Here is a 26,770-nt window from a genome sequence, read left to right as displayed (position 1 = left end):
GCCTTTGCTCGCGGCAAAGTGGAGTAAACAGCTTGCAATGGATGTTTTGGCTGACAATATTACTAATGCATCGGACGTCATGAATCAATCAGTCTTTTTTGTTAATCTTAAAATGCAACAATTCAAAACCTTATGCATGCTCTACTATACTCCACAGAAGAAATGCAGATGGGCCGGGGTTACATCTAATAACAAGACTCGCTGCTTCAGATGTGGTACTCACTCTGCTGACATAAATCATATGTTTGGTGACTGCCCCTTGCTTACAAACCTTTGGTCTGCAATCTCTGAACATCTCTAGTCCCATTTGGGGTATAATGTGCAGCTTACCAAGAAAGATGTTATGATGGCATATAAATGTGTCACTAGCCCTAGAGGCTCGGCGTTGGTCGCAGTAGCGATCACTTCTGCTCGGCTGTGCTTTGGTAGAGCTTGGATTGATCCTATTCTCCCTACTATTTTAAGAATGGTGGTCCAGAGTTAGACGATTTACGAATTTGAAGCAGAGGTACTTAAGACTAAGGACGCCAAAGAGTGCAACCTCCTTAGGAATAGATGGTCTAGCTATTTCATCGAAGAGTAAGACTGTTTGAATGCTTTATGTTTTAGGACCGGTCAGACTGTGCTTTTATTTTTTCTTCTCTTTTTTTTGCTTTATGTTCTAAATCAGTCAAGAAGTAGGTCTGCTATACGACCTACATATGTCTAATAATAATAACTGTGTTTTATGTATCAAGATTTCTGCTGCAAATGAATCTTTGTAGCTCAATAAAAAGGGTTAAAAAAAGAATTACAACACAAGGGTGACCTTGTGTCATCAATCTGCTTGAATGTTGTTAAAATATTCAGTGATCATCAAGAGGGATTTAGGGTGAAGAGTTAAAGAACATATGGAAGACCCAGTTCAAGCTCTTTCATGAATTTAGGTTTTTGAAAAAGCTGGTATGAAAAGACTGAAAGATGCAAGGTGACAATATTGTGAGCAAAAGACAGTACAGAAATGCCAGTTACTGAGCATAGTTTTATTAATGGGTTGCATATGATTGATGTTTGTAAAGTGATCATACACAGATCAAGCACAATTATCATCTTTATCTGCATACCATTCTTTGAAATCTTCAAGCATCACACTGAAATTATTTAGGAGTACGGCTCACAATGCATAATCCATATAACCAATGTACCCAGGAGCCAGTATATAGGAAGATCAAGAACTACAGAGGAGTGATTTGTTTTTATTCTGCTAACTGATGCTCATTTCTACATTGATAACACCCTCGCTTCAGGGAGAAGTAAGCAGCTATGTGGTGATATTTATTAGCAGCAAGGAAGAATTCTCTGAGAGTGCCCTATTTTACCTCTTTAAGAGGCCTGTTGGCAAGAACTTGATCAATTAACCTTGTCAATAACAAGACTACTACTATGATTCTAAACTGATAGACTACTGTTTCACCATTGTACTCCTCAATTAATTTAGGGCACTTAATGATTAACTTAGTTACTTTGATCTATGCTCTGAATCGTACAAATACATTTAGTAATAAGTACTGTATAGTTCAGTGTGTTAAAGTACCACAGTTTTGAACTGTTAATTTCTGTAATGGTCTCTGCACTGGGTCTTGGCTTCTTTCTCCCCCTGCCTGTTGGAGTGATCCCAGCAGGTTATGTAAAGTAAGGGGCATTTACTATCTTTAAGAGATAAATGTTGATGTTATTTTAACTTAAAGCTCACAGAAGCCCTTCGAAATGCACCAATTTCTCAAACCTTAGGGCCTGATTACGAGTTTGGCGGTCGGATGAGCCAACTGCCAAACTCACGGGGATGAGACCGCTGTCAACCCGGCGTCCTCACCCCCAGTCGTATTATGATGTTCCCAACGGGCTGACCAGCAGGAACATCGTATTACAACTTTCCTGCTGGTCAGCCCGGTGGGAACAGTGCTACAGTATTAGTCTTGAATACTGTAGCACAACAGCACCTTCGATTTGCGCACTCAGAGGGTGCTGGGCAAGGGGCCTCACGCTGCCCACGATATTGCCACAAGTCCGACCGGCATCAGCCCACCGGGAACCATGTTTCTGGTGGGGATGGCGGTCCCCTGGTGGTCCTACGGCCAGGGTCATAATGTGGAGGTCGGGCCACCAAGAGTGCTGCGGTCCGACCTCCACTGCGAGGCTGGTGGTCTCAAGATGGCCAGCTGTGCAATGAGGCACTTACTCTTGGATATTGAAACTGGAACATACTTCCTATTTATGTCCTAACCTACTATCATGTTCTGCTAAGGACAAGTTCTCTCTGAAAATTGGCCTAACATAACACTCAGTCAAATCACTAGCAAAAGTAGTCCCTTCACTCAGCCATAAGCATGTATGCCTTAATGTTTCTCCATTCTGCTCTGTCACTTCTGAATTAATTTTGCCTCCTCTCTCATCTCTTTTGGAGAAAAAGCTGTTTCTCCTCTTTGAGAGTGTAGAGTTGTCCAGTTTTTCCTTTCATCCATGCTAAGCTCCTATATGTTCAAATCTCTACCATTGCTGGTAGTGGTTAATTATATCATTGACTATTGCCTTATTTAAAAAATTGCTCTCAACATATTAAAAAATCAGGCAACCTTCCTACTCCTTGCCTGCCACTGCTATTAAAGAAGCTCACAAAACAAGAGCACATTGCTCCCAAAACATATAGCTAACCATATTCACCCACACCCCACCTAGCATGACACATGATCACAAAACGAAATATCACTGCCAAAGATTCTACTGGTACTGTTATTTCACCATGCGCATCACAAAAGATATGGAGTTCTCTGTTCAAAAGGAAAATTTCACTCTTGCTTAGACTAGACTGGACAATCCACAATGCATTTTGGACTCCTAGCAAGCTTCATAAATTAGGTCTTAGGAATTAACAACTATGAGGGAACTGCAACACAGAAACACGTGATACATCTCATATGCTTCTATGGTTCAGATATGTCCACCCACTCTGGCAAAAAATCCAGATCCTAGTTCAGAAGATGTTTAGGATCAATTGTACTATAGACATCATCACTGTGACACTTTTAATATTTGCATCTAGGGATGTTCCTCCCCTCAAATCATCAGATCTATTACTGATTGACCTCATGCTAACTATAGGTAATAGACTAATCATGTCAGAATGAAAAAGTGCCTCGAACATCTCTTACCACACTCGGTTGGCTTGTTCATGCTTTGTTAGAGCTCCAACAACATCACACACCAGCAGTCAAACTCTCTACTCCACCAAAGAATATTTGAAATACTCCAGACATATTTCTCCAAACATGCAAACATCCCAGGCATCTCTATGAAGGACCTCTTTCCTCCCCTCCCCTTCCCCACAGGGTAACCTATGTAGCTAGCTGTATCACTCATAGTCGCACTTCAATGTACCTCTGCCAAACTTTCTAAAATTACTACCTGGCATCCATCTCCCCCTCTATCTACTAGCTCCTATCTCTCTCACCCTTATATATATATATATTCTCCCTAATGCATTGTCTGACACAATGCTGCCAGAACCAGTTATATTGGAAACAGCCTTTGACAATTCCTCTACAGTTTTTCTACAGACAAAACCCCGCACCATGCCTCTGCATCTGGAATCAAACTCATGCCTCAATGTATGTGAACTCTAAATAGCTCTCTCACCATCATACAAAAGTTTCACCAATGCAGGTCTTCTCTCTCTGAGTCATTTTTGTTTCTGATTTGTAAGTGTGTAATGTCTCCACAAATATTTGGATAATGCATTATCTGTTTAGGTGGTTTGCTTCATTGTATTACATATAGTAAGAAAGTATTTTGAAATTAAAACATACAGTTGCTGAGTAAGCTAACTACACCACTAGAAAGAATCGCCACACAGCAAATGTAAACTGTTCTAGAAAACTGGAATCATCAGATTTTTAAAAAGTGAATTTTTGACTATCCAGAAACGGGCAGCCAATTATAGGTCTGTCAGTTTCCTAATCCTTCTCAATCTGCCTGCATCTTTTGACACCATCCGGCATATGCTGCTCTTGGACAGGGTCCAGTGCCTAGTGATGATTTTATGTGGATATATTTCATTTGCTTTTTCCATGGTTAGAGAAACAGAAACATCGGTGTACTTTGCCTACATGGTAAATGATGCATGATTTTCTGAAACCTGCCATTCCTGTTCTGACACCCTCACACACAGGACCATGTTGGTGCAGTAGGTGGATCAAGGAATGTATTTTTTGGTGTCTTTTGGAGTGTAGGTTTGCCTTCATGCATTTTTCCAATAGTTTTGTGTTCCCCCTAAAACAATAGATTGCATATTTTTCTGCTTAGTGCATTTTAAGATAATAAAAGCAATCTGGTTAATGAATGCAGAATTTTGGAGTTATAGGTAAATGTCTTCAGTTTAACATGTTCTGCAAATTCCACAAAAACGTTGTTTGGAAATAGAAACAAATTCCAAGTTTAATTTGATGTTTAGGGAGGTGGTCATTTTTAAAAATTTTAACTACAGCAATATCTTACTTCTGCTTTCAGAAATCTGAAAGATCAGCAAACGTGTTGCATGCAAGGGACAAAGAGCAGACAGAATCAAGCAGACAGTATGGCTTCCACTTCATCAAGTGAAAAATCTAACATTGAGGAGAGGTTAAAAGCGGTAGGTGTAAACATGTATTACCAATTCTTTTTAAAATGCTCAAAATTAAAAAGGGCAGTTATCAAAGTCTGTAGATTGATTGGTGCTGTATTTAGAGAAGTCATGTGAGAGAACCAGGACCGCCTTTATTCCACGGCATCTTGAATACTGGCAGGTATGGTGATAGGTTTCTGGGTCTGCCCGCCAACCTTGTAATGTGGCGGTTAGACTGCCACAGCCACAGCGGTCCAACCGCCACCGCGAGGCTGGTGGTCTTGTGACCGCCAGACGCGTAATAAGCCCCTAAATCTTTTCAAAGCCTATACGCATTCTGTCTCACCACTCAATCCATTGCAGTATCATGGTGCTGTTCAATATTGCAACATATTTATAAAAAAGGCCTCACTGCTTGCCCAATCAACTGCTGGCTAATTGGTTTGCTGTGTGTAGAATCAAAGTATTTTACAAATCTATTACAGACGGACCTGGAGACCTGGGCCCAGAGCAGAAAAGTGATACTGTTTCATCAAACAAGCTCGCAACCACAACAAGTACTATAGATACTTGGTTGCTGTAACAATGGTAACCCATAAATGAATAAAGAAAAAACAGGTTCCCTTATTCCTGTTTCATAGATTTCACCATGACATTTTATCGAACAGAAATCTTCTCTGTAAAAGCAGGAGAATTGGCATATCTGCTCTCATCTCTTACATGCAATACAGTTTTTATATACAGGAACATGGGCACAGATCAAGCTGGGCACAAACTGGACCATCTCCCTAAACGTTTACACTCACAGAGGCCTTACGCAAATCTACATCTTCACGCTGATGCTCTTCCACTTATACATTGCATACTTGAGCATCCGACTTGATGTAGCCCTTTTGCATCCACCAAGATTAGTCCTACAGCCACTTGTACTGTTAAATCAAATAGAGAGTTGTCTCCAGAAGCTTTTCGAGGTGTTAAACTGTTATGGCAAAGGGAATAAATTGAAAATAACTTCAAGAAAACAAAAAACAACAATATTTAGGAGAAAACCAAATAAACCTGGCTCCTGGTTCCTGGGAGAAAGGTGGCTGGAAAGAATCACTAAATACAAGTACATGGGAGTATGGCTGGAAGAAATAGGGTGACATTTACAGCACCTGAACTTACTCAAATAAAAATACGTCTGTCTCTGTTTTGCCTTCCAATCTTTGATGTGCAAAACTAGCAAAACTTCATTTGCCTCATACTCAAAGTAATAAAACCAAAACTCATTCGAACTGTGGCATACGGCATGGAGGCATATCCCAACAAATTTGGATGTTTTATCAATAATATTCAGTGCACAATTAACAAGCCACTGTTAAAAATGCTGCAAAACGCAGCACAGATTAGGTTAGAATTTGGATTGAAGGACTGACAGGTGGCTTAGAAAATAGCATTTCTGGGGTACTCATTCAAATTACGCCTTGCTCCCAATTTCACCATTAAACATTAAATCTGATAGGAGGTGCAAACAGGTCTTGCCAACATAAAGAACTGATGAATGAAATATATATCGCAACTGAGTTGACCTAATTGGGAGCAGATACTCTATGGAATGAAGAGCTGTCATATGGCTGCTTTGAGAAACTCCTCAATAAACTGGCAAAACAGCATGCCCTTAGAGCAGATAAATCAGTCTTAAGAAAAATAAGTCATGCATATGTTCTTACAAAGTGCCTCGTCCCCAGAACAACCTATCTGAATCTTTTGCAGCATATTACAAAATTAGGTTTATGCAATTGCGTTGTGAGCTCTTTCCTCCCCTTGATTTTCTGCCAAAATGGGAGGTAAAACTAATTAAACAAGAATACCAGCTCCGTAACAGCTAAAAGGAAACTTTCGCTCAAATAGTTTGTACATGTTCTGCCTTACTCAACAACCGCAATCTATTCATACAAAACACCTTTAATTAACACCGCATATGCAACAAATTGTCATCTTCTGTCTGCAAGGCGATTATACTCAAGAGGTGAACAGATTTATTAATCATGCTGATAGGATATTAGAGAAGCTGCTATAGCTCCTGTCTTATTGCAGCTGTTTGTGACTAAAGATGAACTAACAAGCACATGTAAACCCTATTTCCCTCAGCATATGGATGTTCTATTCCTGTCACCCTGAGCGCATAGAAAGTAGTCTTTCCAGGCCAATGTCATAAGTATTTAACATGAGCTGGAATTTAACTTTAATACTTGCACTTAGAGTTCTTTGCATTTTGCACAAAGACTTCATATGCATCTCAGGATTAGCTATAAACTTGATGATGTACCATATGTCTACATGCACAAACTGGTGATCAATTTGAAATATCCTGACTGGTTGCCAACAGGCTTCACAATCTTCATCTGTTTTGCACTTACTGAACTCTGAACATTTGCACATACATTGTTTATAGACCTGTTCTGTAGGTAATTTTTATAATATCAACTCTTTTAAATTGAATGGTTTTAGTTAACTAATAGCAAATAAACTCAACGCAACATTTAGACCTGAGGCACAAAACATTTTTCTGTGTAAATGTGCCTTCTGCTAGGAAATTCCTGTGTAATTTACAGCTAAGTCAGATGTAAAGTACGTGTAAAATATATTTACTTCCACAAAACTCCTTTGTGAACGAGGTCATCTATGAGTAAAAGTTTTGATAAATTACAATATGCTTTCTTTTTTCTAGGACTATGAGAGAAAGAAGCTCTTGGCTACCAAAGGTAAATAATGTTATATATATTCAATTTATCCCAATATTCAACATTGTTATGTTGCCATAGTCATGACAGTATTGTTCTTAGAGTGTTAGGCTGTGAACAGTCTATCCCAAAACCAGATGCGATCAAATGGTCCTATGTAATATGAATTGAAAACATACTTGATTTTTTGTTTATTTTATTTTGAAAAAATGACTTCCTTTTATGAGTGGTTCATGAAATAAAATGGTAATAAAAATCAAACATGTGTGCCACAGATTTTCATCATTACCTATACATAACACACATGGGAATAGGGTTGGAGAGATTGGGTGACACCGAGACCAAAATGAGATGCTTGTGCAGTGGGTAAGTGGCTGGTAAATGAAAATAACTATTAACCATCACAGATCAATTCGCAAAATGTTGCAGAAAGTGTAAAGCTATTTAATACATTGTGATCCATATAGTTCAACAACATCATTTCAAATTCAGAGACTATTGTAAATTTGACATTATATCAACCCAGTGTTCAGAAGTTTGAATTTCTGCTCTTCTAATATTTCAAATCCATTTTGTTTGTAGCAATGCATTCATAATCCAGAACGGTTCCAAAAATTTCCTAGAAGATAATAAGTGCCAACACTTAAGTTCTTAAGGTGATTTAAAACAGTAAATATCTGGTGTGAAAATATCCCTCCACTGAGCAGGACAAAATGATCTACTTCACAGCTGCATTTACCTAATTTTGTCTATGTTGGTTCTGCAATGTTAATCTGTGTGCACTCATTTAACTGGCATTGTTAATGCTCTTCCATATAATCTCAGGTTAATCTTTGTAAATTGAAGAATAATACCAGGTTTGGATTAATCTTCATAACTGGTAATTGTAGTTCCACCACACACCTTTAGAGGGAGTTAGGACATTTGTGAGGTCTCCATTTTGGCTACTGTTCTTTTGTTTGTGAGGTACTTTAATGGGAAAACTGTTTATAGATGGTTGTCTTATCCAGGTGACTGGTTGACACCTGTTCGGTATAAGTCAATAAGGACTCTCAATGAAGGACCACACGCCAATTATAAATACAATTTAGCTTTACTAGAATTGCAGGTAAATGTAGGCATTTAGCACATTAACAATAGTAGAATAAGAATAGCAATGAAAAGCATCTATTTATATATAAGTACACTACAAAGAGCATCTATGCATATATATATATATATATATATATATATATATATATATATATATATATATATATATATATATATATATATATAAGCAAAGAGTTCATTGACAGATATAAATTTTGATTAACTGTATACCAAAATGCATCACACTACGATGTTCAGGAAGCAGAATATAAATGAGTTGGATACTTCAGATAAGCTTTGATTTACTGCACACCAAAATGCATGTTTCAATTACTGCAGCAGGCTCTCACTACGATGTTCAGGAGGCAAAATATAAACAAACAGAATGCTTCAGATAAGCTTTGATTTACTGCACACCAAAATGCATGTTTGAGTTACTGTAGCAGGTTCACACTACGAGGTTTAGAAAGCAAAATATAAACGAGCTGAATACTTTAGGTTATAAACACAGTGCAAGCATAAATAATCAGTCATAATAATAGAGCAGAGAAACAAAGGCCTTTCATCCCTGTGTGGAACTTAACTTAGTCCACGAAATGCTGGGAAGCCCTCTGCTGCCTGCTTGGACCTCTCTCCCCTTCAAGCATCACGGTCAGCAAAACAGGGAGGCAGCGCTGGGCCATGACAGCTTTCACAACTCCATCTGCGAGCTTCAAATCCCTCACCCACACTTCAGTGCTTAAATAACTCGAAGCTTGGATTCTATCTCAATCTGGCATTTTCTAGCTATGTTATCAGTACTTGGCTGCTCTGCCCTTCTCCCGCCTTTGGTTTCATTCCATCTTCTCCCTGTACTCTCGTTCTCAAAGTTGAGACAGAGTCTTCTACACAAACAAGCTTGAAAATAATATCATGAACTTTTCCACGTTGTTTGGGGGGGGGTTTCAACAGACATCACACTCATCTACACTGCTCAAGCTAATTAACCCTTCGCGTCACAATGTCTTCCGCACCTTTCCCTATACTGATCAATGTTGAAAATCTTCAATTCCGCCACCTTAAAAAGAGGTAAATACATTGTTTTCCTTTTAATCAGAGTTGACTATTGTAAATAATGTTTTAGGAATTCATAATCATTATCAAAATTAGATTTATTTTGGATTGTAGAACAAAATCATAAAACCATTTGCATAGAATACACATATCCCTAAATACATACAAAATTCATTATAATTAATCCTATACACAATTACATTTGTAACAATCATATTTTACACAGTAAAACAATAAATACAATATTTGTGGTAACCCTCAGAACCAGTAATAAACATGACCCAATTTTAATTTAAGTACGTGGGTTATATATTTGAATATCACAATCCAAGATTTACAGTTGAAGCTAAACACTCAATAAATAATCTCAACATGTTCTGGCCTGCTACGAAGAGTTAAATTCAAAATGAAGTTTTGGAAAGATTAACTGATGTGCTAGCTCCAATTCATCAAATCAGGATCCAATTCATGCCTGCTGCGTATTTTTTCATTGGCAAGTGCCACTGTTACACTCATCACACTTAAAGTCTGTCATTCCTTTCCTGCTTCTGATTTCAACTTCATAGATTGAAAACATGCCCATGTCATGAACCTCCTCAAAGCTTCTACTGCTGATCTCACATTCCTAAATAGTTATGAGCCAATATCTCCACTTCCCTTTCTCTGTAGACTCCTTGAAAGAAAGTCAACCACCAAATAACCTGCTACATTGGGAACTCATTCTCTGCCTGATGCTGCTCATTCTGGATCAAGATCATCCCATTGCCTGAAACTGCCCTTTGGACTATCAATATTTGTTTATGCAGCATTCGTGATCTGGGAAGCTCTGCTGCTCTTATCCTTTTGAGCCTTTCAGCAGTATTTGATAGGGCTGTTACATGATCCTACTTTGCTGCCATGTACCTACTTGCATCAAAGCCATGCTTGTGCATGGAGCTGTTTTTTCATGATCATTCTCAAGCTGACACCCTTACTCCTTTCTTTTCCAGCTACTTGATAGAATGTATGGAGTTTCTCAAGGTTTTTCCTAGATACAAACATAACTTAACAATTAAATCACTGCTCTTATTCCATTAGCTGTTCTTTTGGCTTTATCATCATGCGCTAGGTGAACCACACCCATATAATTGTCATTATCAGCAAAACATCTCTCAAACCCAGGAAAACATTTGTTCTTGTATTTGTCATGTATCTAAGTGGATGCAAGTAAACTGTCTCCAAATAAATGGAAACAAAACTGAAGTTCTAATATTTGGACTACCACTTGTTGTCTGGCCATCTGGGTGATGGCTAAGTAGGCTTGGTTATACCCAACCTCCAGTCAGTATGGCTAAAAATCTTGGTGTCATTTTTGATCCTTCTCTTTTTTTCTCCAATAAGATTAGCCTTATATTGCCTTTTCTGTTTGTATATGCATAACAGAATTATGGTTCTTTTCCCTTCTTCCATCAGGAAAATGATTGTCATTGCTGCCATTGTATCAAGGTTAGACTACTGCAGTTCCCTGTAACTTTAGCTTCCCGAATACCTCATCAGCCTCTAAGTGGTGAGAATGCTGCAGCATGATTGAAAGTTAATATTCCCACTTGTGCATCCATCTTGGGGCATCTTAAAACTTTGCACTGGCTTCCATTTTGAAAGTATTCTGCTATTTGGTTTCAAGCCACTCCTAATGTGGGGCCTCCCTACATTGAGAAGAATTTCCTCACATATGTTCGATCCCAGCAGCTACGGTCCTCTTCAGTGAATCTTCTATCTATTCCTTGCAGTCACCAAACTCGCCCAGGAGATCGATTAGTCTTCTGTCTTGTTGCAAAATTTTGGAACTCTCTGTCTCCTGAACTTTGTCACTCAACTTCCCTATCTTCCTTTAGGAAACACATAAAAAGTGTGACTGTTCCAATTTCCTTAACTTTCCTTGTATTTGGCAATTTTTATCTTTTAGCACCAGGATGCCACCATGACTAGCCATTTCGCTTGAAAAGACCTTTAGTCATTCATTTATTCATTCAACATGACACGTCCAACTTCTCCCACAGCTGGCATATTTGTATAATACAGATTTTAAGGTTAGAGTCCCAATTTGGTGTTAATATTATAAACAATTTAAGCTTTTGTGATGCATAGGATTGAGGTTTCCTTTACTTGCTCAATTTTTGGGGAAGTCTTTAGGGTATATAGACATTCTAGCAATGCCTACTGAAGAATAGCAGAGTCTGTAAAACGCAGGATGGTAAAGATGTTATTTCTGTTTATCTTACATTTTTTCTATGAAGGCATCATTCTTGTCTCAACAATAAAATGTAATCTCAAAAGTTACATTTGCAGTTTTGGTATGAACTCCTGTCACCTCAACCTCATTTACACAATTGAAACCCACAGAAGAGCAAATGTCAAGTAACACAGCCCACTCATTTTTTCTTAATGCATCAGGGTAGAACTTGGATCCATCTTGCAGTTGATTATGAACATATATCACTTGTATGGTTCAAGCTGACCACCAGTACAAAACCTGACACAAAATTAGAAATCAGTATTATTAATCAGATAGTGTGCTTTCTTTTATAACACAACGCATGTTACCATTTTCTGCAAATGCATAGCATAATTATTAACTTGAACATGAGACTGATATAATAAGTATGCAATACTTCAAGAATGCCCCCAGAGGTATCAAAGTACATGCTTTTCATTTTCATGCAAAAAGACCAAAATCACAGAGCAGCAGTGTAACACATTTCAGTCCCAACTTCATAGACCTTCCTTGGACAAACAGAAGAATCTCTCACTTCCCTATAAAAGTAGACAAAGTCCTAGACAGTGTCTATGTTCAGTCAGTGGAGCGCAAGAAAAGACGATAATTTATTCTTTCCCTTTTTTCCCTATTTTTCTCTCATAATTACCATTAGCGATTTTTACTTAGGGCCTCATTATGAGTTTGGGGTCGGACAAGCAGACAGCCAAACTCACAGGAAGAATGCCACCGTCATGGCGGTGGCGTTCCCCTGACTGTATTACAATATTCTCACCTGGCTGACCAGCAGGAACAGTGCTACGGTATTTGACACGGCTTCCTTAAGGGAGCCGAGTCCAATACCGAAGCACCCCAGCACTATCAGAATGCGCACTGTTTGCAAGGCAGACAGTGTGCATTCCAATGGTGCTAGCCAGGGCATGGGTAGTGCAGGGGTCCCCCTGTGGCCCCCGGCACTGGCTTTCCACCATGGAACGGCTGATGGAAAGCTGAGTTGTAATCAGCCAGGCGGCACTGAGTTCTGCTCCGCAGTGACTGAGTACAACTTCGGCCACGTCTAGCCATCAAGAACCACTTTCCCAGCAGGAACGGTGGGCCCCTGGTGGGTCCCCCGCCAGGGTTGTAATGTGGCAGTCGGACCGCCACAGTTGTGGCGGTCAAACCATCACAGCCTCATAATGAGGCCCTAAGTGTTCAGATAAAAGCTTTATGAAATTGGTACGTTCTCTTAATCTTGAGGAAATAGATTTTGCAAACATCCTCGTAGTGGTATGCAAAGTTAGAATCCAGACAGCTGTTCACAAATGGGCCTTCTAATTACATATATCTAAAGCGGTTGTGTGCCGGAACAACGCAGGTCTTTAGCGCGCCTGCCTTAAGAAAGCGGCCCAAACCACCAATGTGTCTCTACAATGCATTCTTTTACCACGCAAGTCATTACAACAACTTGCCTTGGGGAAAGCACTGGACTTTGGAATAGTATAGTTTACTATTCCAACTCCAGTCAGCGCCACAGTAGGGAAAGTGTTGGACTTAAATTCCAACATCAGTCCAACAACACTTTCCCTGAGGCAAGTCGTTGTAATGACTTGAGTGGAAAAGGAATGCGTTGTAAAGACGCATTCGTGGTTCGGGCGGCATTGTAAAGGCACAACGTGACTCGAGCCGCATTGTTCAGCCAGTTTCCCTTCTAAAGCCCATGCCTATAGTGCCCATCCAATTTTTATACCTAAATTATAAATCTAGTGATGGTTATTAAATTAAAATCGAAAAGGATTTAGCTGAGTTCCAAATTATAATTGAATTCATGAATATAATGATTAGATGAACATCATTTTAGAAAACTAATATGTGCAACTCAAAAATAATCATACTTCTGCGTTCTTTCATACATGTAAAATACATTACAAATCATGAAGTACAGAGAAGAAAAAAAGACGGTGAAGATGAATTGATAGAGTCCATGGTTAGTTTGTCACTGTCATCCATTCTTATGTTCACCTGATTCAGCCAAATCAGATTCATGCTCCTTAATCAAACATTTAGCTGAAAACATCAAATCCTTAGATCAAAGGATGCTTGTTTTATTGAAAATAATGTATTTGGATTCTAGTTTGCATAGGTTAAATTACCTAATGCCTCCTCAAATTATTGGTTTGAGACTGTCTATGCTTAAAAATAAACCAGTGTTACTATTATGCTACTGATAGAAGTGATATGCAACAGTATATGAAACATCTCTATTTTCAGTTTCAACTTTGTGTTGCAAAATACATTTAGTTCCTGCAAAGTAGATGCTGTCCACATATTTAAGTATGCATAGGCATTTCATAATATCTTTAGTATATTTTGCTTTACAAGTAACGGAAGCTTAAATGGATGCTTCTTGGTGTGGCACACTAAGAGCAGATTTAAGAAAAGTGGTGCTGCCCCCAGTATTTAAAATATGACGCACCATGGCGCAGTGTAGGGGGCAAAAGCATCAGAATTTCTGACGCTATTGATGTACTGTTCAGGGTTGGTGCTAACCCTGAACAGTATATAGGGGCCCATTATAAGTAATTGTGGGCCCCCTTTTAATGCCTGCTCTGAGCAGGCATTATAAATGCCGAAAAATTTGACACAAAGAAGTCACTTAGACTTTTTTGCTCCATTTTTTCAGCCCCTTCTAACAAGGGAATGCCCCCCTTGCGTACATTATGACTGGCGCAGGGATACTGTGGTGCAAGGGGTTACAAAGAAGCGCAATTGCACCATTTTGGAAATCTGCCACAGCATTTTTGGCCATTTAACACCACATTAGCATCAAATAAATTACGCTAATGTGTCGTTAGATGGCACTGGGCCCTCTTAAATCTGGGCCTATATGTTTTCCTGTCCAAACTGTTCCTGCATAATTTGCACTTTTTGCATGTTACAAAACCCTCAGCTTTTTTAAGCCATGTTTGATTTGATGATGTTAATAAAAAGATGTAGATTTATTTTAATGAACACAATTTCTGATTTGTAACTGTTATGTGATTACCAATGAAGCTTTTCGAAATTTCTTCTGATTGAAGAATATCCCAGTACTTATTAATCATTCTCCTGGTGTCATGAGATTTAATACAGAAATCATTTTTTAAGCGAACAGTATCTGCAGTTTATTTTTTACTTTTAAGTTTTGGTGATGAATAATAAAATCTATCTATCTATCTATCTACCTCTCTAACTTTATATATAACCTACTGGCAGTTACAGTTAGGACCTTGTTTCCATAGGAAAATAATTTTCTAAACTGGTAAGGATCACTTCAGCTGCTGACTGGAAAGTTTCAGGGTGATTCGTCAAGTGGGGGACAGAAAAAAGGGGGCTCCCAAAATGTGTTTTCCCTATTCATTTTCTCATAGGGTTATTAGACGTGACTACAGCCCGAACCGCTGAACGTAATTACACCAAATTTGGCAGGAAGATAGATCTTGATACGTAGATCATGCTTTTTGTGATTTGGTCTAAATCTGTTCAGTAGTTTTAGAGCTATTAAAGGAAAAACTAATGTGTATATCTAGGGCCGCAGAGGCTTTGTGGATCCCAGAAATTTCATGCTGAGATCTGATTGGCTGCCAACACTTCAACCAGAACGTTTTGGCAGCCATTTTGGGACTCCGAATACCCTGACCCCCTAGCCCTTTAGCCTGGTGCAGGTGTCCTCCTGGGATTCCACCAGGGCAAAAGAGCATTTTTTTAGATTTTCGTGGAAGATCCACAAATCCAGGAAACAAAATATTTTTTTAAAACATGGATTCCCAAGCTTGCCATTAAAAGAGCCCCTGGGTAGGCCAGGCCCTGGTAGCATGCCTGGTAATCAAATAAGAGAGGAGGAGGAGGGTGCACACAGCCCTCTCCTCAGGCTCCATTGAGCCCTGGGGACCACAACCTCCAGGGGCATTATCTGTATATTGGAGGGAAGCCCCCAGCAGACACCCTCCCTAGACTCAATGGAGTCCTGGGGACCACCACCTCTCCAGAGCTTTGTCTGAATAGTGGAAGGGGGACGCACGGACCTACCTCCTATTTCTGGGGACATCCTTGGGAATCACCACCTCCCCAGGGGCGTACTTTATAGATTTGGAGCAAGGCCATGTGGACTCCCCTCCATAGCCCTTAAGGGCACTAGGACCTCTACCACCTCCTCAGGGCCAGAATAGACAAGTAAGGGGGAGGGGGGTGCGCAGGCCTCTCCTGGGCCATATAAGGCATGGAGGCCACCACCTCCCCGGGGCAAGCCTTCATACTGAAAGGAGGGGGGCACTCGGCTCCCCTCCTGAAGCCATTATTGGCCCTAGGGGTCGTCATCTCCCACGGCCAGCTCCCTATCTCTCTGGAGATAGCAGTTTGCTTTCACTTGGCAGGAGCCTTGATAGCTCCTGCCAAGTGAGAGCAAACTGTAAGTCTGCTCCCATCGAGTGTGAGCAGGAAAGCTGCTTCTGCTCACTGCGAGCGGACTTTTCATCTGCTCCTTGTGTGCAGGAGCAATTGCGTCTCCTGCAGGAGGCGGAGAGCTGGCAGGGACCGCGGGTGCCTTGAGGCTCCCCTTGATGTCCCCATTACTAGAAGTGAGTAGTAGGTTCTTGCTGGTCATCTGGTGTTGAGACCGGATATTGTCTTTCTTGAATTTAACCACTATGAGTATGTAAAATTACTAAGCAGCCTCACCATTTTGGCCTCAAACATATACATTAGTAATATACATGTCTTCCCGTCTTTTCATAGGATGATGGACAGCTCACTAAAAAGCCTCCATAGCTCACTGAGAACATAAGCACATCTCCACGAAACAAACAAGCATTTACTACATAAAATTAAGAGAAAGTACCCTTATTTGGTGGAGAATCAACTCTTTGTGGTCCTGTCGTCTTCTCCACATTAGGGTTCATGTTATCATGGAATTTCTGTATGTGAATGCTCGAGGAACTATCACATTGCCAAAATTACAGAAACACAAGGTCCCTGGCGACATTACCATTAGGCAGGTGCAGTGCACACAACACAACAAGGTATCATTTACTAAGATGACAGTAGAAAATACTCCAGTTGGGTAGATATTTTGCGCACACCTCTGGATTCTCCATGGATAAATAAGCAGCTCAGGATGCTTTCTGGCACCAATGCTCATGTCACGTACATTAAATCACAATGGGAAGCAATCACAAATATAAAAAAGTAGGTACTCAGGTTGAAGCTCTGCTTCCATAAAGTACAAATACAAAGTTCTTGCTCTTGACAAAGGCCAAAGCCCAAAGTGCACGGCCACCATCTTATAAAGAGGATCATGGTGCCAGGGGATGAAAATAAAGACTGGAAATTATAGAAGGGGTCCGGCTGGGTGTACCCTGGTCCCAGGGGTGTATTATATGGAGCTCTGAGGGACCCCTTATGAGTTTTAAAATGCCCCAAACCTTTTTTTTTTTACATGCGTGTAGTCGCAACTCTGTGGCGACACTCAGCGTGGCCCCCTGTATAACTCCACCATGGAGTTGCAAACCCTAGCAAAATTAAAAAAAACATAAATAAACATTCACAAACTCAGTCACACACTAATGTACACACTCAATGACCCACTCAGACAGTCACACACCCACTCACAAAGCCACTCAGACACCCACAACCCACTCACAGACCTACTCGGTGACTCATGCACCCACTTACAGACCCACTCAGACACTCACACACCCACTCACAGACCCACCCCACTCAGACTCTCACACACCCACTCAGACTCTCACAAAACCACTCACAGACCCACACAGACACACACACACTCACACCCTGACACTCTGACACCCGCTCTCACACCCACATAGACCCTCTCTCACCCACTCTCAAATCCAGACAGGCACCCACACCCACTGCCACACCTAGAGACCCCCTCTCAGACCCATTCCCACATCCAGAGACACAGGTCCTGCGCCCAAAGCCTGTTACGCAAAGCGTGGCACGTGGTTGGTGGTTATGGGGGTTGCCCGCAACTCGCACTCTAAGGTAACTATAACTTGCGCCCTTGCCATGCACTGCTAATTACCCCACATATTACAGTACTCATGACAACTTTGATAACATCATTAAAAATATCAATGAAACATTAGCAGTCAAATTTTGGAAGAAAAAACTATGCATGGCAGGGGCACGAGTTCTAGTTACCTTAGGGGGTGAGTTATAGTTACTTGACAGTTCTCTAACTATAACTGCTGAATTTCTATGGTTTTGTGTTAGTAAATGCATAACCTAAGTATTACGTCCCTGTAACCTTTGGTTTTTTAAAGTTAATTTCTATGTTTTTTAAAAAAAAATCTATTTCCTAACTATAACATCCCTGTAACCTTTAGTTTTTTCAGCAAATATAATACATATAAGTATATTACCCACCACCACTGGGTATTTACAGATAGGACCATATTTTCATAGTAAAAACATTTTTTTGTTTGCTAATACCGTTGGCACTGTTCGAAGGATCTTCAGGAAACTTTCCCAAAAAAAAGTTAATCAACTTCAGCTCCTTCCTAGAAAGTTTTGGGGTGGTCCGTCAAGCAGGGATCCCAAAATGTGTTTTCCCCCGTTCATTTTTCTACAGGAAAATTAGGCACAGATACAGACAAAATCCGAAATTTGGCAGAAAAATAGCACTTGGTCCAGAAAGCATACTTTTTTGATGTGATGTAATTCCATTGAATAGTTTAACAGGTATTAAGGATAAAAAATACAGATATTTCATACAGTGGAGAATTGGTGGAGCTGACAGATCCTAAGATAAGATCTGTTTGGCTGGCAACTCATCAACTAAGATGTGGCGCCAGCTATTTTCGGAGTTGGAGACTCAGTACCCTGTCCTGAATAAAAAGGTTAAAAAAACCTATAAGGGTGCAGATTAGGGATACACCATCCCTCTAGGCCTGGTGGGGACCCAAAGGGACCCCTCTAGGGCCAAAAAGTATAGTTTTTATTTGTATCACGATCATTGTGGGGCGAGGGGTGCAAATTTTATAATTCTTCGGGGACGGGTGTGTATGGTGTCAGCTCCGTGTCGGTGTCAGGATACCATTTTTCCCTGTCCACAAGAGAACAGGCAGGGAAGTCTTCTGTGTTCTCACCTGGCGGGGAGAAGAAATGCTCCTGCCAGGGTAAAAACACAAAAGTTCCTCTATGCCCAAGCTATTGCAGGCAGAGAAACATAAAATTGCTCCCTCCCGGCGGGCACAGTAAGACAAGCTGCTCCTGTGACACAGACCAAATACCTCCCTGTTTTTGAATGTCTGGCTGAAGAGGGGATTTTAAAGCTTAGTGCCAGAGACAAGAGTTCACATTTTACATGGGCGAGGATATCACAGAGGTTGAGGAGGGATGACGTCTTGGTGAATATACTAAAACAACCACATTCCTCATCAAAGCAATGAAGTAGCCTTAAACCACCGAACTTAGTTTTGAGAATAAAACATTCTCAGGCAGTATTTATTTTCCAAAAGACAAATGAATACAATTTCCACTCTGAAATTTCTCAAAATCATGGTTACTCACTGGTCTGGCCATTCAAGCACTATCCCCATGAAAATGTGATTTGGTCCCCCCAGATTTCCATTATGTCCCCTACTTAGAACTCAACAAGGTGAACTCAGCCAAAGCATGACGATCTAGAGTGTTGCTGCGCAACATAACAATCAAAGGGTCAAGACTGGGATCGAGAACCATATTTCAGTGCTTGTTTGATTAAGTAGAGTAACCCAAAACTGAAATTAGTTGCACTTCTAAATAAGCGGCTGAATGCCTAGAAGACATGTGAGTTCTTGCACAAAGAAAAGTATTTCTTGCACTTGCATAGAGAGTGGAACTCTTGTCATAAACAGACACCATCCTCTTGTAGAGCAGAGCTCAATCACAGATTGAGGTCATCTTTTTTTGCATTTTTATATAGCTCAAACTTGACCTGAAGACAATGGGGCACTTTACATGAGCACCAGCTACATTACACAAGATCACATGCATTTTTTAGGCAAAGGGAGACTGATTAGATCTTATTTAGACTTCAGCGGACGGGTTACTCTGCCACAAGGGTAACGGATATCATGTGCACCGAAATATAAATCCCATTATTTCCTACGGGATTTATATTTTGGTGGATGAGATATCCGTCACCGTTGTGACGGAGTAAACCGTCTGCTGGAATCTAAATCAGGCACTAAGCGATTTGTCCTGGATCACAGTAGGTTGAGCTGATGTCAAGGCTTGAACCTCTTTCCTCATTTCTAAAGCCAGCATCTCTGGCCCCTACAGAGCAAGCTTTCTTCCCTCACAGAAAAGGTGCGCCTTGACAGCACCATTATGCTTCCTTTGCTCGCAATAATGAGCAGCAGTGCGATCTCAACATCCATTTAGAACAGATACAACATGACAACGTTTATCACTGACGGAACCTGTGAGGCAGAGGATGTAGGTTACACACAGTTCTTTAGAGCAGGCACTAAATCATTTGAAATGGGTATATTGGTGAAAGTGTGAGTGTGACTGCCCCTCTCACTGCAATGTCATTCCGACAGTTGTGTAGACACACTGATTTACTTAAGATGCTGTTATGCTGTTAGAGATGCTTCTGGATTTCCTTCAGCAGCCTCTGGCTTCAATCATCGTTGCCTCAGCAGACAAATGATCTAAGTACTCCCTTAGACCGCTAGCTATAACTACACTCTTCCTGCAAAAGATCATTGGCCATCTATTCAGGTGGAGGAACACCTGGTGGTGCAGATGCTGTCCACCAGCTAAAGCTACAGGATACCAGTGCGAGGGAGAAGCAGGTTCATGGGCATTCTCAAACCTACCCATGTACATGGTCTATATCCAGGTGTCTACCTCTGGTTATCCTCAGATCTCTCAATCTAATCTGTAGCAGCGTATTGTGCGTTGGATGGCCAGGTTCTGCCCTTTCATAAACATGCTGACAACATTAATTACTATAATGCATTTCTGGTGCAGCATGCTCACATTTAAATGTTGGCATCTTTACCTAACCCTCTTTCATTTGGACAAAAAGATAGTGTGACTGAGTGCCCTCATGGCCTAGGCATGTGTCTGCAGCTCAGAAACAGAAACTGACTTTACTAGCTGTAATTTGCAATATTGAAACTTTTGTGTCACAGCAGCACATACTCATGTCAAGAAAGCATTGGAGGGCCAAAGACTGAAAAAAAAGATTCATCAACTCTTTGTATACTAATTTATAATAATACCACAGTAAAAAAAGAGATGCACTCGTCATCCGGACCATGATCTCTTTTCCACCCTGATGGGTACACTGGGGAAACATCACTATTAATAAATTATTACATCGTTGATAAATACATAAATATTTATGTTAAATACCACCGTGTTACACTTCAACCCATAGTGATTATGCATATAGACAAACCTGAACCTTAAACGTCAGACAAAAATCAGAAAAGTAATTAAGTTGCGACTCCTGTAGAATGACTACGTAAACTTGGGAACCTAGCTTTGAATCCAGCTTGGATAATGGCTGAAATTCTTGCAGTTCTGAGCAAAAAACTTAATCTGGGTTGATGGTGTAATTTTGTATACCTCTGTGTAATTTAAAGATATACGGCCTGATTATCAACTTTGGGGAATGGGATACTCCATCACAAACGTGACAGATATCCTGTCTGCCGTATTGCAGTTCCATTATATCCTATGGAACTTGCAAAATGGTTGGTGGGATATTGTCACGTTTGAGATGGAGTATCCCATCCGCCAAGGTCGTAATCAGGCCTTTGGGCTCCCATTTGATGTACTCGGACTTGCTCCATCACTACCTATAATATACAACACTCTGTTGCTCCTTGGCTAAGTCCCTTCCTTTTGGGCTCTTTGTGAATACCCCTCATTTGGTAACATTCACATAGAAGCCCTATATAATTTTCTTTATCCCAGTCTATGTGCCACACCTTTAATAGGGTTCATATAAGTCTCCTTTTCGATGTCTGAGGGAGCACTTTCTTGTGTTTATCTGGGGATCCCCCCATAAACATCTTTTTGTTCCCTAAATCATTTGTTTATGTGTCTGATGTGGCTTTTAGAAAGAGAAAGCACCTTGACAATTAGTTTTTTTTTTCTGTGTCTCAGACATGAACACAGGTTCAAGATTCACTTGGTACAAACCATCTTGCCTCGAGTGGCTTAAAAAATCTCGAGTAATGCAAAGCATCGCAAATCACTGCCTTGGATTACTCTGCACAAGGGATACATTTCATTGGGTGCTGCATGGGTGGTCTCATTCAACCTTCATGGATTTTGAGACGTTCCCAGATTTACCAGAAGTGGGAGATCTGGGAATGTGCCAAAAAACATATGCCTCCCCAGGTGAGGTGTATCTGGGAGAAATGTATTTATTTTTCCTCATTTTTTTCTCTTTCTATGAGAAAAAAGCCTTAGGGGATTGTTTTTGTGCAAGAAGGTGCCCATTAAAGCACAGAAACAATCCTGCATGCAGCAGAGGCACCCTTGTGCAAGGGTGCCTGCGTTGGCATTAGGCTGCCAATAGGGTGCTAGCACAGGGGAAAAGGCATGAATGCAGGATATTGACTTAAATACTGCACATTCCTGTCCTTTCCCTGTCACACAGTCCAGCGCAGCAAGGTTACTTGCTGTGCTGCACTGCGTGACAATCTCGTAAAATTGCCCCCAAGTGTCTGAGTGGAAATTATTAGCAAAGCCAATAGATCTGGCTTTAATGTGTCCATGCATGAAAATAAAGTCATTCAGGAATGTTGTTTGCATGTGTTAGTACATTAAAGGCAGACATGTTGGCAATGTGCACACTTATGTTGACTCTGAGAATGTCTCTTCCCCCATTGTGTGAACTGGTAGCTCCATCATTGCTGGTTGATGTACTAGCCCCCAGCCCCCCAAAGTTCGGATCTAGTTGTGCCTCTGCCCTGAATACACCCCAGGCCTCTTTAATCCACTGCCAGGCATTCCCTTAGCCTTTATCTCACTCCTGCAGGTCCATGCTTTCTCTCTTTGTGCTTCTTTTCCATCTTTCTCTTCATCCTTCTTTCCCGTTTGTGTGTGTATTTCTGTTTTTGTTCTCAGGAAATGTCCATCAGGAAAAATAAGTACCAGTGTTGAAAAATAAATGCCGATGGGCCCCACCGGCAACCACCATCTCAAATTAAGCACTGGCTCCACAGAACGAACACACTTAAATATGTGTACCTCCTTGTTAAATGAACAGTGGCATTATGTAAAAGCAAAAAAAGTGCTTTACACCTTTGGAGGAACGAGTCTGTCAAAAAACCCGTCACCGGTTTTGCATGGACATTATTTTTTTCTCTCACCTTTTACGCATGTGTATTCCTTAACTCAGCAAAATAATTTCTTGGCACATGTTACTGTCTTTATTTCCCCTTTTTTGTATTCAGCTATGCAAAGAAAACCAGTGGTCACCGAGGTGAGGACGCCAACAGATACTTGGAGCGGCCTTGGATTTTCTAAGTCGATGCCTGCTGAGGCAGTAAAGGAACTCCAGGGTGTGAACCGCAGGCGATACATCTCTTATCTGGCAAATAATTCGCAGGTAAAGTATTGCCTTACCTTCTGAACAACAGAGCTGTTAAGCCATTTGTGATTTGATTATAGTCCTGTGAAAATAAATGTGCTTTTTTAAAATTGGGGATGCCCAAATTCGAATTGGTTTCCCTCACTTGTTATTGTACAGCGATGGTGACGTTTCAGTGTCGACCTCATGCTCCCCACTGAAAACAAACACGAAACAAATGATTAATAACTATAATGATAATACACTAGAGTATAATACCAGCCTCGCTCTCTGTGAATTCCTTATCCAGCCCCAAAATAAACTCCTAATGCTCTGCCATACTTAGCCAGATGCATTAGGTAATAAGGAGGGAATTTTCTCTCAGTTTAAACTGAATGTGGGTGAACCAAAGCTGTGATATCTGAGAGGTCTTCTTTTCCAATATTGAAGTCAACTTGAAGGTTTTAATATTGACAAAAGCCAGGTAAGGGTATGTATTGACAACTGTTTATTTCTGTGTCTGAACATTTAACAGGTCCATGTTCTGCACCAGTGTTTAACATCTGTGGCCCAGATTTACCAACAGTTCATGCAAAGCTGCACAGCAAAGCTAGTTGCTGCGTTGCATGATTGGAAGAGAGCTGGACTGCGCCATATTTACAAAGATATGGCGCTCTTCAGCTCTCTGCCTCCACTGGGGTCCTTGTGGCTGCGTAGAGCCAAAGCCGACATCCTTGCAACACTGTGCAAGGGGGCATATGTTATGGGCAGGATAGTTTTTGTGCAGAGTACCTTCATGCACAAAAGCTATTCTTAGAAGCGTATTCCTCTTTGTATGTTTATTGTAGAACGCAGCAGACATGAAACTGGAATATTAACCAGGAGAAATAAAGACATTTCTTGTTTCCATTTTGTTACAAGCCAAGGTTTACAGACTTAAGTAAATCTAGGTTTGTGCCAAAATACATGGGTAGGTGCATGGGAACGCTCCACCCATAAAACGTCTCCCCTGACCCAAAATAACTCATGGCAATGCTCTGTGCTGCCTTGCAGTACTGTTTTTAAACAAAGCCATGAAAAGCCACGCAAATTGAGCTTTTCATGGTTTTGTAAATCCCAAAATACATTTTGCGTTGTGGCTGCAACAAAAAACTGGCACAACTATGACGCAAACTGTTAGTAAATCTGAGTCTGTATTACTTTCCTACCAAGAAGTACTTGTGAAATTATTCAAGGAAGGAACCCAGGCCCCTGCAGAACCTGTGGTGAAGGGGACCCCCCAACCCTTCATGGCCCTGACACTTCAGGGTGGGCCCATTCGCTGAAAACCAATGAATATCTGTGAGGTATGGCGGAACCAAAGGCTCTCTTCACATTCTGTGGCAGCGGGGGGCATTGTTTTACGTTACACCATTGGAAATGTTTACCTCTTCATACTCTCCCTTTCAAATGAAAGTAGTGCAGTTCTTTAGATCTTGACATTTTCCATGTAAATACCACTCCTCAACACTTTGACAGAATCACCCAGAGAGAACCGGCTTTGGATTCAGAGTGGGTTGAGAGACATCTGGATGAATGAAAGAGGGGCCTTGAGGTGGCAGCAGGCTTTTGAGAGAAGTCACCTATTTTCTGTACATTAATTTTTGCATGCCATTAAAGCATGCTTGAAACCTTAAGGGTGCATATCCAGCCAGGGAAATCTGATTGCAGTTTTAAGGTTTTTAACTCGTCTACAGCCCAGTGGCAGGCCTTTCTTAAATTTAAAATGCAAATCTATGACTCAATGACCTTGAATATCTTCTGAACATCTTTTAGTTACTTACCTTCTGCAAAGATGTGTTTTTGCCTACCCTTTGACAATGTCCTCAGGAGACATACCGCCTTAGTGACAGACATGTCACTGCTTTGCTCTGAGTCTGACGGCTTGGAACCAATGATAAAGCATAGTAAAGTAAAGTGTTAGGGAACTATTTTTACTGGAAACTTCAATTAGTTCAAACCAAACAGAGGTTTTATGTCCAGACAGCATTTCTAAATTGACTGTGGCCCATACCCGCTCAAGGATTTTCCGTTTTTGAAGAAAAAAAATAGTACTTTGCGATCTGAATCCATTGTGAGGGTGTCTTGTGACCTGCTTTGACCTCCAAAAATGTCCTTAACCTGAAGAATTTTCTTCATATTGCCCCTGATCACTAAATGTTCCTATTGGTCTAATCCAAGCCTAAAATTAGTTAGAGAATTTATTTTTGTGAGTGACAGCTCAGCTAAACTATGTTGTGGCTGTAGCCTGGTTCTCACTCATTTTGATTATTAAGGCTAATCCATCAAGCAGGCCAAGAGAAAGGAAGAGTGATTGGAAAGAGAAGCTGTGGAGTAAACATAAATATACAGATAATCATACTTAATGCAAGAATTATTGCCCGCACCTGTGTACCATACCAACTGTTAATTACCCTCTCCATAAATTATTGGCCCAATCTGCAGGCGAAGGCATGATGGGAAGGTAGGTAAAAGCCATTACTGCCTTGTTGGAAAGGCCAATAATGCAATTAGCACTCTCCCTCTGCAAAAACAAAGGTGCATTGCAGGGGCAGGAACCACCTCCTTCCTTAAAGACACGTTGAATGAAATGGCTTCATTCTCCGCAGTGCTCTCTCAGCCGCTTCTACTGCTGCCACTAGTTCACAGATGCCAGTCTGGGCTCCTTCCTTTGATTTTGCTGAGATGGAAGCCAAATCACCCAAAACATTTGTTTAACTTGTCCTACTTTTTGTGGCTTTTTGAGCTCCAGTTATTCTTGTAATAATTGACTGTTTTCTCTAGTGGCGTAAACAAACGTGAGGGACGCCCCCCCACCCCGCAAGATAAACTGAATGGGGCCTCCACACTCACATCAGTAGGGGCTGACGGGGCCCCCTCCAGTAGGGTTAAGACTGGGTGCCCCTGCATCGAAGGGACTATGGGAGCCTTTGTTATGGACCTTTGTTTCTCCATCTGAGTAGGGAGCCATTACCATGAAATCACTACACATTGCATAAAAAATATTTTCTAAAATTAATTGTCACCTTCACATCTTTGACGGCCACTTCGTACTTAGCCTTCCATTTTCAAGGGTTTACAGTAACCTGTAGTGACTTGTTCTATTGGTATATTAATTACAAATACACTAGTTATGCTAGTAATGTAGGCGTATGATGTCACATAATGGTAACGCTCATTTTTTTCAATTTTTAAGGTGTGGAATAATGACAAAACACTTAGTGGAAGTCAATCGAGAAACTGGAGAGAGCGTAAAGAATCCACCGTCACAGCAGTCCAAAGTCCTCCATCTTCTTCACAAGGTATAGCCATACACGCTGATATTTACAGTCCCTTGTAACACAAAAGTCAAACGTTTTGTGTCCACAGGGAGGCTGCATGTTCACTCTTTACACCTAAAAGAGATTCTT

At 40.7% G+C, this 26,770-nt stretch overlaps 1 protein-coding gene across 1 annotated transcript in view; it reads left to right on the top strand.

The window, feature by feature from the left end:
• Window positions 1-26,770, top strand: part of LOC138245536 (protein bicaudal C homolog 1-A-like) — a 275,979-nt gene that overhangs the window by 212,324 nt on the left and 36,885 nt on the right. Inside the window, exons 14-17 of the mRNA XM_069199212.1 lie at window positions 4,543-4,663; window positions 7,350-7,383; window positions 23,206-23,360; window positions 26,557-26,662. Coding sequence (XP_069055313.1) covers window positions 4,543-4,663; window positions 7,350-7,383; window positions 23,206-23,360; window positions 26,557-26,662 — 416 coding nt within the window. The remainder of the gene's footprint in view (window positions 1-4,542; window positions 4,664-7,349; window positions 7,384-23,205; window positions 23,361-26,556; window positions 26,663-26,770) is intronic.

This window comes from Pleurodeles waltl, chromosome 7 (assembly GCF_031143425.1).
Source record: "Pleurodeles waltl isolate 20211129_DDA chromosome 7, aPleWal1.hap1.20221129, whole genome shotgun sequence".
NCBI lineage: Eukaryota > Metazoa > Chordata > Amphibia > Caudata > Salamandridae > Pleurodeles > Pleurodeles waltl.
The sequence above is the reverse complement of the archived record's forward strand: the minus strand, read 5'-3'. Positions and strand labels throughout refer to the sequence as shown.